This window comes from Scleropages formosus, chromosome 11 (assembly GCF_900964775.1).
Source record: "Scleropages formosus chromosome 11, fSclFor1.1, whole genome shotgun sequence".
Classification (NCBI taxonomy): domain Eukaryota; kingdom Metazoa; phylum Chordata; class Actinopteri; order Osteoglossiformes; family Osteoglossidae; genus Scleropages; species Scleropages formosus.
This window is the reverse complement of record NC_041816.1, coordinates 3,719,332-3,731,507: the sequence shown is the minus strand read 5'-3', so window position 1 is coordinate 3,731,507 and position 12,176 is coordinate 3,719,332. Positions and strand designations below refer to the sequence as shown.

The 12,176-nt window shown below is 44.1% G+C and overlaps 1 protein-coding gene across 1 annotated transcript in view; it reads left to right on the top strand.

Annotated features, from left to right (window-relative positions):
* Positions 1-12,176, top strand: part of LOC108934618 (ethanolamine kinase 1-like) — a 44,803-nt gene that overhangs the window by 18,076 nt on the left and 14,551 nt on the right. Inside the window, exons 4-6 of the mRNA XM_018752565.2 lie at positions 4,486-4,634; positions 5,585-5,668; positions 9,136-9,296. Of these exons, the coding sequence (XP_018608081.1) occupies positions 4,486-4,634; positions 5,585-5,668; positions 9,136-9,296 (394 nt within the window). The remainder of the gene's footprint in view (positions 1-4,485; positions 4,635-5,584; positions 5,669-9,135; positions 9,297-12,176) is intronic.

Here is a 12,176-nt window from a genome sequence, read left to right as displayed (position 1 = left end):
TGTAAATAATTAAGAGATACAGATGCACTTTTTGTATTAAAGACTGGATGCATTGATTTATTCCTCTAGTTCAGAAGTTGTTTCTTTGTTCTTCCCCATTTGTAGTTTGTAGTCATATTCAAACATTTATGAACATACACTGATAAATTATAAATTCACAGCTCCTTTTTTCTCCGGACAAACATGCATTCTGTAACACAGACTGTTAGAATTTTAAGCCCAGTGAACACAGTTCTTATTACATAATTTGGCTCACATTGAGGGTTATTCTCATAATTTTTCCCCCAAATATCAATATTTTTTTTGTTAATTTCACAGAGAGCTGTGTGTGAGTGTGTTGAGAGTACAGTACCGTAGAGTGGTGCTGTGCTGTTCGTGTTCACATGAACATGCCGCTCGCACCTCGCATCTTCAAAGTGATACAGGGAGGCTATAATCAGTACCATAAACGATTTCATCAGTCACAATAAAATTTATATTGGATTGTGGGGTCCCAACTCCCAAAAAAAAAAAAAAAAAAATCTGCCTTCCAAAATTGGTTTGAAACGAGTACATAACATGCATAATGAGCCGTATGTTAGTCTAATTAAGTTGCAGTTTTTTTGTTTAGTGTGAGAGACATCTGATCACGTTCATCCTCATTACTCCCGTTTCTGCCCTGCCTGTGACTGGGGGGGGGGGGGGGGGGGGGGGGGGTGGGGGTGTGTGTGTGTGTGTGTGTGTGTGTGTGTGTGTGAGAGAGAGAGAGAGAGAGAGGGGAGCAAGAGCACAAGACTCCCTCTCCACTAACACTATCAAACCCACTCACTTCAGCTTCTGTTCAGCCACAAGGGAAAAAACAATCAAAACAATTTCTCTATGTTTCTTATGTTTAATTCGACGATATAATTGACTTCGAAACATTTTTAAACCGCCAGTTTATTATGACTTCAATTTTACAAACTGAAAAAGGGAAAAACCATGAGAAGCAAATTAGTGAAAATATTTCTAACACACCGTATCATGCACACGAATGAAAACAGTCCAATTCGTTCATAAAAACCCAGTTTCAGCTCTTTGGACCCTGCTGACTCTGTGCTCTGTGTGTGTGTGAGAGAGAGAGACTCTCTACTGACACTATAAAACCCACTCACTTCAGCTTCTGTTCAGCAGAGTGAGGGAAAAAAAACATAATTAAAGAATGGACTAAACAGCCACATTTGCAACGTATCCAGCACGACAAAGTGGATCAGTACTGAGAACCGTAGTCAAACGCGGTCCCGTTGCACAGCGCAGGAGGTACGGTAGCGGTGTTTACAAAGCGTCGTCAGAAAGAGCAAGCCCACTGGCCGGGACACATCTGCTACCGCGGTAAACAGGAAACCCAGTCTCCCCTTTTACTGCCAGCAGACAGACAGCACTCCATCACGTGGACGGCTGCGTACTAACCCTCCCCACCGTTTGCCCCACAGCGCAAATAGGTAAAACAGTGTCTGAACGGCCGGGGTGCGCGGATGAAGAGACAATGCTCCTGTCCAGGTTTCGCCCTCCGCAGAAACGCTCCCCTCGTTGATTTATGGGGGCCTCCGATGAGGAAAACAAACCCCGCGGACTGGGGCTGCTGGACCGTTTAGGATGGGGGCCACCTCAAACGGGGGCGATAGGGTGCAAATCGTACAAATGATCCCTTGTTTGTTTCTTCATGTGGGGCAGCGGGTGGCGTAGTGGTTGGGGCTGCTCCCTCTAAAGGTCTCCAGCTCGAACCCCACCTGCTCCCTCAGGACCTTTAATCGAGGTCCTTGCCTGCAATTGATGCCGTGGAAATTACGCTCTTGCATCACGGGGGAAATCACCGTAAAGCTGATCACCTAAGGACGAAAGGTGTCTCGGACAAAGCAGTCGGACAAACACAGGTTAATGCTAACTGCAGATTGAATTCTGTAAGGCTTCGATATTTCACGTCCGCTTACTAAAGATACCCGCGGCAAACGTGGGAAAACGCGCGGCCGGACGAGAGACTGAAGGAAACTGCAGGCCTGCAACGCGTTTGTTACATATATCATAATTGGGGTGAGTAAACTTTCGAGTAAATTGCCCAGAACCAGCAATTTTTTGCACATCTGAACAACCGGCACACAGATGCATCTAAACAAACAACTACAAGCATGTTGACAAAGTTACAGAGCCGTTTCCTCCTACCCCCGAGTGTTGGGGGGGGGGAGGATAAACTCCACGTCTGCGCGTTTCATTTGCACAGTAATTTACTTCATAATAGTTAATGATTCTGGTGTGAAAACCGCGGCACGACAAAACAGGACTTTGAATTTATCTTGTGTTGACCGTGTCGCCGGACGTGTTAGCGAGCGGCTCTTCCGCCGCCGCCACCCACGGCGAAGCCACGGTGCATTGGCTAAATTAGTATTATGATTTTAACGGCTACATGCACATTCCACCTAATTAATCCGCCACATCACAGGGAAATGTGGCACCATGGGCCAAATATATCAAGGGGCGCACATCAAAGATAGCCCCACTCAGATTTCTCCAAAGCAAAAGTACGTTTTTTTTTTTTTTTTTTTTTTTTTACTTTCTTTCATAGTGATGGTCAATTTAAGAATTTAGCGACACGGTTATTTCGGGTTTTCACAGCTCTCTTTGATGCTGCCGATAACCTGATAAAGCAAATGTGTGTATTTCTTTATATCATTTGACTTTTTGGGCAAATCCTATGGTGTCACTATAGACGCCTATATATAAATACAGCCTGTGTGCAGCTTGTGTGTAGGAGTAGGTAGGTGTGACGTGGAGGACTGGGCTGACCCCTCCCTCCCCGATCCCGCTGGTCGGCCTTGCAAACCTGGCACCCACTGCGCCTGGGGTTTAGAGTCACACACCTCGCAGGGGGTCTGGGCCATAGCTTTTCCCGCCTTCGCTGCAGAAGGGCGCCGTGAAAGACGCGGCATGGCTGGGGACCCCGGGGGGACGGGCCCTCTGCTCACCACGCCCTGTGATCTCTTTAAAAGCTGCTCTGCTCTGGGTTCATGCAATCCCAGTGGGGTCGCCGATGCAGACGAGAGCAACGTCGTTATTTACTGCTTCGTGCCCTGAGATGTTTTTGGCAGCAAAGGCAGACTGAACCGATGAGCTGGAATCCTCTCAGCTGCTCTGCATCGTAAGCAGCCGTTCCAAACCCGGGGTGAGGAAGAGTAAAACTCTGTTTTTACTCATTCGTTTTCAATAACTGTTTTCCCGGTGCAGGGTCGTGTTGGTCCAGAGCCTATCCTGGAAGCACAGGGTATAAGGCAGGGTACACCACTCGATGTCAGTCCATCACAGGTCAATCACACACACACACACACACACACACACACACACACACACACACACACACACACACACACACACACGCACGCACGCACACAAAGGGCAATTTAGAGCCACCTGAGACACATGTCTTTGTGCTGGGGAGGAAACCTAGAGCAAGACATGGAGAACATGCAGGCTCCACACTGGCTGAACCGGATTCGAGCGCGTATCTTTACTACTAGTGATTTTAAAGTAAATCACTTTATGTCACACTGCCCTTTTCTGCTGTGTATATATTTCTATATTATATATTGTAGATGCTAAAATTCCCCTAGTGTGTGAAAGGCTCGGTGAGCCTGTGTATGTGTGGCTACTACATATCCCATGTGACCCATACAACTGGAGTCCCATCCAGGGTTTACCCCCCCCCCAGCCTTGTGCCCAATGCTTCCAGAAAAGGCTCCGGTTCACTGTAATCCTGTGGGTTACAAGCGATACCTGAACTTGGATAGATGTATGTTTTTGTATTCATTTTGTATTCAGCTCTAAAGTCAGGATGTTAACGATCACATATTATAGTTACAATACCTTTGATACCTAGACAGCAAACTGTATGGGACAAACTGGACAGAAGAGCGAGAGAAAAGCAACACGCAGGTGTCCTACATCTCTGGGAAGTGGTGCCGAAGAAGCGGGAAGGCACGGTGTCTCATTTCCCCATCGCACCAGTTCACCGAAGGATGAATGTGAACCAAAGTAGTTTCCGCCGTGCGTACTCAAACTTTCGACTGGCACCATGCGCACAGAGCTTTTGCTCAGCGCACCTGATTTGTCAGCATTCGTTAAGAAGACGTCAGACAGAGCTCCTCAAAAGGTTCGGCGAAATCGGCGCAACTTCGGCGTCTCCAGCGCAGCGACAGGAAAAAGGCTCAGTGTCTCTTTGCTTTAGAGAAATTGCCGCACGCTCCCCGGCAATGGCGCTTCCTGCCAAGTGCACCACATATTTACTGTTTACTGCGAGCTGCTGCACATGTGGTTTTCACATATGCTCCCTTCCTGCGGTTCAAGCAACAGGGGGCCCTCAGCTTCCAGCGAATGCAGCAGGGTCCCCGCGAAGAAAGAGCGGCATGTTTGGGAAATAATTATAAGTGCATCGGGCGTTGACATGTGGGTGTCTGACATGTCTACCGCCTCCCCCAGGTCCAGGCCGGCATCAGAGGTGCCCCACTTTGACGTGCTGGCGAGGGAAGTCGAGGTGCTGAAGAAGCACCTCTCCGCAGTCAAGTCGCAGACCGTCCTCTGTCACAACGACCTCCTGATCAAAAACATCGTCTACAACGAGGCGGAAGGTGAGCGAGGGGCATCCCTCAGAAATGAGCGAGCTCAAGGAGCGGCCAAAATTAAGAATCCGTTCGAAGACTGCAGTGCAGCGTTCGGAGCCAAAGGTCGCAGGTTCGAATTGCACCTCCGGCTATAGTACTTTTGAGTAAGGTACTTATCCAAAATTGCTCCAGTAAAATTACCTGGCTGTATAAATGAGTAAATAACTGTGAATAGGTTAACTGTGAGCTAAATCAACAAATGTAAATGTATGTAATGTAAAGATGTCTGATCGTTCATCGTTTCACTGTATAAAGCAAAAAGGACGGTCCGCGACACATTGTCTACACATTTGTCCGTTAAAATTTTGTTTAAAGGGCCTCCATTCAACCCTCAGCACTGCATATGATTTTTCATGTAGATGGCTGAGCAATAGAGACACGTACAAGCAATGCATGCAACAATATAGTGGCGCAGATGCTGAAGTTCTCAAATAAATATCCAGTTTTTCTATTTAAACTTTGTTCAGAAGGTCTTCATTTGACCATGAGTTGCCGATGATTTTTCATACAATACAGTACATAGCTGCATGCGTACATATATATAACGTGGTGGTTAGAGCTGCTACATTCGGACCAAGAAGGTCACAGGTTTGATTCCCATCTCCAGCCGTAGAACCCTTGAGCAAGGTATTTACCCTAAACCACTCTAGTGAAATGGCCCAGCTGTATAAATTGGTGAATAATTGTAGGTTCACTAACACTGTAAGTTGCTCTGGCGAAAAGCATCCGCTAAATTAATAAATGTAAAGGGGACTGAGGATATACCTTACGATTACAGTATGTAGACAAACATCCCAAATTACCGCTTTTCCTGCCCAGAGCTGACCTCCAGAAGTACCGCACGCTGGAATTTGCTTTGTGCTAAAGATCAGTGACTACGTTACAAAAGTGCAGCTTTATTTTCTCACTTTGTTCAGGTTATGTGCGATTCATCGACTATGAGTACGCCGACTTCAACTACCAGGCGTACGACATCGGCAACCATTTCAACGAATTTGCAGGTTGGTACATCACCCGTGATTGTAAGTTTCAGGGCACTGAGGGAAACTGCCATGGATAGCCATTTGTTAAAATTCATTTTCCATCATAGTACTATTTATCCATTACCCAAATTACGTAGACCCATGAACAAGAACAGATTACCACTGTTGATATTTTCAGTCTTTACCATGGTACTTCAGATCAAAATTGCATAAGGGGGAAACAGGAGAATATTTTTCTTCACTTTCCGTACCCGTTCCATTACTGAAAACAAGAAGATCCTTGATTTATTGTATATTGCGGCTCCATTCCTGCAAGGTTCTGTTCTGGCTTTGTTATGTTGTTATATTCTTTTCAGTGATTTCACACATTACTTTTCTTAATAGCCATATCAAATAATAATTTTGATAAAAAAATTAAGTGCATGATAAACTTGTAAATGTTTATGTTTAACATTTGTAATCAGAAATTGTTGAATAGTGGGTAAACCTTTATGCAGCTACTCATGTAATGTACACTGGTTCAAATGTGACCAGCTGAATGTACTCTGGAATCATGCATCTGTATCTAAATCTCTCCTTTTGATATGATGCACTTTCTGTATTGTTCTCTGAGATGCACGTCGCTTTGGAGAAAAGCATCTGCTAAATGAATAAATGCACAGGCAGACCCCGGGGTTACAAACGTCTGACTTACGTATAACCCGAAGTTACGAACCACCCCCCGGTAAAGCCTACTATATTAAAAATTCGAGTTACATACAATTATTTGTAATAACAAATGGGTGCTACTTTGCGACGCGGATCAAAACATTCTCGTCCACGGCGGTTCGTCGGCTTGTGGGCCCAAGGTAGGACTAAGGCTTCCTTCTTTTCAGCCGAACCACGTTGCTGTTAGCAATGTCTCATGTGTGTTACTGTAGTCGGCTTTATTCTTTTTTCGTTTTTACCCTCCTACACATGGCACCGAAGCATAAATGTGATGCAGGTGATGGTGATGCATCAAAGAAAAGAAAAACAATCATGATTGAAACTAAGGCGGAAATATTAAAGAGATCGGAAAAAGGTGAAATGCCAACGAACATGGGAAAAGTGAACATTAAAGTTTCCTTAATGTATTGTACACACACATTCTCTCTTGCTCTCTCTCTCTCTCTTCTCTCTTTCTCTCTGAGAGAGCACTTTTCTGTAAAAGACACTTCTCAACTTCTTCGCAGCTGCGGAATCTCACTCAACACAACTGTCCTCTCTCTGTTCTCAAACCTACCTCGCTTTGCTCTTCCAAGTGCTGTCCCTCATCATTACCCAGTCCCGTTCCACGTCTTGGATAATGACCGCCCGCCTTGTCCCTTGACCACAATTTCGGATGCTCACCGATCGACCGACCACTTGCCCATCCCTGACCACGAGAACACGTCTAGTTCTTTGATTCTGAATAAACGATCCTGCGCTTGGGTCCAGCCTCCTCTGTGTCCTCTGTTCTTCATGACAATAGTAACATTTATCTCTTTCTATGTCTCTCTCTCTTATAACTATTGTAGTTACATGTATTATCATTATTATTACATTGTATTATTATTACTGTATTGTTATATCAAAGGTAGATTAGTTTATCCTAAGTGTTTCTTTAATCTTTTTTTGAAAGGTACACGATATATGATATACTAAGACAAACATTTGACTAACTGACAGTAGATACGAACCATACCTACCTGTTCCGACTTACGTCAAAATCCGACTTAAAGACAGACTGAGGACACGGAACTCTTTCGTAATTCAGGCGCTGCTCGTAAATGTAAATAATATATATTATACAGTACAGTATTATAATTATATTGTCAAGCTATACTACATTTTTTACGCTCAGATGTAGATCTGGTTTCTTTTGCTTTTTCTTTTCTGCATCACCATAATGTTCACATTTTTGCTTGCTGAACATTTTAAATTTAAAGCAACTTATATGGAATCATAAACTGAATTTTTCTTAAATAAAAAATTATATTTTACATTTACATTTATTCACTTACACTTTTCTCTAAAGCAACTTCCAATGGATACTATGTAGTGTTATGAGCCCACACACCTTATTCACCAAGGTGACTTGCACTGCTAGATACACTACTTACAATGGGTCACTCATCCATACATCATTTTACAAGTAAATAAGGCTGATGGGATGGCTGTTGTAAGTCTGGGTCATCATCAGTTGGATATGTCATAATGTGAAGCCTCCATGCATTACCTGAGCTATACCATGGGAGCCGTGGTCTCAAGGGCCAGTGACCTCTGGACCAATTACAACTAGCTTCACCAACCACACCAAGTCTATTGGTGATCAGCCAGTTGAAAATGTAACATCGTCATGCCATCACACTCGGGGCCAAGATATCTTTTGATGGGTCTTGGTGTCCGTTCCCCACGTAACTGTAATCCAGGGGAACGCGGCACAGTCAACCCTGCAATCTATCTAGTGTGTGAGTGACAGAGAGTGTGTGTGTTCCACTGATGTATGGATGAGTGACCCATTGTAAGGAGTGTATTTAACAGTGTAAGTCACCTTGGTGAATAAGGTGTTTGGGTCTATATCACTACATAGTGTTCGTTGGAAGTCTCTTTGGAGAAAAGTGTCTGCTGAATAAATAAATGTAAATGTAACTTTAAATGTAAATGTATAACACACAACGTGGAATCAGAATCAGCCACTGGTGTTGCGGGAGAGCACTGCCTCAATCTGAATTCCACTCTCATTTAGCATATGAATTAAACATCCATACTATTACAGCAGTCACCTAAGCGCTAATCCTGTCTTAAATGAGCAAAGGACTTGATAAGACACAATTTATCAATTAGCCTTAACTTGACAGCCCAAAGCATGCAGTCAGGTCTAGAGATGACTGTGCTGATTACTGGCTATAAAACCTTTTGCTTCATTCTGTTGAACATTTGCTGTAATGGAGGAGTGGAGGCAGAGAGGCTGAGAGATGCTGATGGGTTCTGCTGAGACTGCATCATCTTACAAATTACTAATTTTTAATTAACTGATTTTTTTGATTGGTAAATGTTCCTTCTAACCTCCACCACCACATAGTAATTGTGCTTAATTTTAGGGGAGAAGTTTCTTTATTCACATAAATAGCGTCACATTTACACATTTAAATGTTTGGATACTCACAATGATTCATGCATTTATACAGTAGGGTAACTCTTGCTGTATCAGTTCAGGCTAAGTACCTTGACGAAGGGTACTGCAGCAGGAGGTAGGATTCGGCACTGCTGAAAATATTGCTCTTTCATTATATTTATATTAGTATGTATATATGCATATGCATTTAAAGTTTAACTTTCAGTTATATGCAGATGCTTTTCTAACTGGTTGTGGAGGAATTAGAGGAAAAAAGAGCTAGTGGTGTGCTTCCAAAGCTGTAGTGCCTCTTGAGTACGCCAAGGTAGCTTTCACGGGTTTCACAGTAAAACTCTTTCACCCATAGGTGTGAATGATGTCGATTACAGCCTTTACCCGAGCCAAGAGTTGCAGAGGGACTGGCTCACCACCTACCTGCGGAGCTACAAGCAGTGCCTGGGCCTGGAGCCCATCATCTCCGACAAGGAGCTGCAAGAGCTCTATGTGCAGGTCTGCAAGTTCTCCCTGGTGAGTTTCGAACACTGTGCAGACCACCCCGCCGGCTGCCTTCACCAGCAATCACAAGAGCAGGATGGACAGAACGAAGAGGGAACAAAAAAGGGGTGCCAGAGGCTGCCAAGTGAGAGCGCCATGCACGCATCGTGTGCTGGTGCCAAACGGGCCGGATGTGGCTCCCCAGGCAAAACGTGACGCTCTCTGGTTTGCCCATCAGACACCACACACCCTCCTAAGATTCCTCGTCTGAATTCACCCCAGGGAGAGAAATGGAAATTGAGACCCATTGCCAACACTTCTTTCTATCGTAAAGACAAAACACACTACTGAAATTTAAATTCACAGCTACGTTTTTTAATAAAGATTTAAAATTAAAAAAACTGGAAGGTAGCTGATAACATCCATCCGTCCATCCATCCATCCATCCATCCATCCATCGTCAGTGTCCAGAACCTAGCCCAGTAGCAGGAATGTCAGGATGTCACTTCATCTCAGGACAATCCCACAAACTCATTCACTCACACACACCCACACTAAGGGCAATGTAGAGTCACTGGTTCATATCTTTGGACTGCGGGAGGAAACCAGAGCCCCCAAGGACACCCTTACAAAGACAGGGAGAATATGCAAACTCCACACAAACTGTGCAAGATCTGAACTCACGTCCTAACCCAAAGTCTGTGTTGATACAAATCTTCACACAGTGGATTTCTAATGGAAAGACTGTTAGCACTGGTACAGTACACTCCATTACAGTGCACATGCTGCAGTCAGTGATTCACACACATAAACTGGGTCTTCTTGTTTGTTGTCAATATTTATGCAAGATAAGTTAATCTTGTAAACAGACCCACTGGATTTAACGATATTAAAAGAAAAAGAAGGGGAAAAAAGAACTTTATTGGTACCCACAGGGACCAGAGTCGGATTTTGATGGCTATAGATTTCTGTGTGCACTGACAGTAAAAAACCAATATTAAAAATCATGAAAGTATGATACATATTAATGAGCAAGATAAAAACAGGCTGTTCCCGTCACAGACCCAAGAGGCAGCCCAGGGTGAAATTCCCTCACATGGCGCAAACTCCTAAAGCAGAACTTTCCGCATTGCTGTCTATCACAACATCTGGCTCCGTGCGTAATCAGATATTAGGATCAAATTAAGTAGAAATGAATGGGATGAAACATGACAGGGTGCAGATGTTCTGCGTGGTGGTGCGATAATCCGGCGGCCGGGATGACATAATGAATTCGGCACATTACAAGCGGCGCGGCGTTTAAAGGTAAATGTGGTGGAAAGTCAGGAACATGCAGATCAAGGCGAGGCCTCCCCCGGGTGGCCCGGACGAGCCGCTTTGTTGTTCCGTGAGGCCTTTTGTCACTGCTCCGCTCCTTTATCGTTCACACCTTCTTCTGAGCATCACACATATGTAAACACACAGAAACACCCCTGTTCTTACCCTACTGTACAAATACACACACACACTTTCTGAACCACTCGTCCCATACGGGGTCGTGGGGAACCTGAGCCTACCCGGCAACACAGGGCGTAAGGCCGGAAGGTGAGGGGACACACCCAGGACAGGATGCCAGTCTGTCGCAAGGCACCCCAAGCGGGACTCGAACCCCAGACCCACTGGAGAGCAGGACCCGGTCCAACCCACTGCGCTACCGCACCCCCTACTGTACAAATATATATATATATATATATATATATATATATATTTATTCATCCAGCTGATGCTTTTGTCCAAAACAACTTACAATCTTAAGGTATTTACAATGATTTACCCATTTATTCAGCTGGGTAATTTTACTGGAGCAATTTAGGGTAAGTACCTTGCTCAAGGGTACTACACCTGGAGGTGGGATTCAAACCTGCCACCTGTGAGTCCAAAGGCAGCAACTCGAGCCATTACACTACCAGCTGTAAGCTCAGCAAGAGCGAAACAAGCCGTTCCATTGGCGAGTCTATCATTATTATGTTATTAATTTATTATTCCTGAATTTCCATGTTTTGTGTTCCACACTTAATCATACAAGCACAGAAAATCAAAACAATGTGGTCAGTAAATCATAAATACACCGTATTACATCCACCTATTCTATTTGGCTATGCTGGCTCCTCAGCTGACCAAAATTTTGTTCATAACATGATTTGGTTCTAAACCTAAATTCTGTTTTACTAAGTCCCATTCAACAACAGGTCAGCAGCAGAATTTACTCAAATTTTTTTCTCTTTACGTTCCATGATAATGTTGCATATTGGTATAATAAATAAAAGAATAGTTTGTAATCCTCTTCATTTTAATATTTTTATAACCTCTGCATTAACCTAAAATTAAAATTAATTTGAAATGGCTGAAAATAAAACTTATACTTAGTCCTGGCTGACTGACACATTCATCCAATGAACATGTACAATATTCTCCATGCTGTTGTTGATCACCAAAACTCACAAACACCAGACATGAGCTGTAATCTCTGCTAAAGTGGACTGAATTAAGTAGGTCCCACACTGCTGTCCCGTTTGGATGCGTATTACTGCCATCTGTCAGCTGGGCTCATAAACACATAACCATCCGCTAAAGAGAGAAATTTTAAAAACAGGTAAGCAAAGAAAACGCAATTAAAAATAAACTGGAAAAAACAGTTCTATCTAAATGCATAACATTTGTTAAACGAGGAGCCAGGCTATAGCGTACCACACACACACACACACACACACACACACACATTTTCAGAACCGCTCGTCCCTTACAGGGTCACGGGGAACCGGAGCCTACCCGGCAACACAGGGCGCAAGGCTAGAGGGGAAGGGGACACACCCAGGACGGGACGCCAGTCCGCCACAAGGCACCCCAAGCGGGACTTGAACCCCAGACCCACTG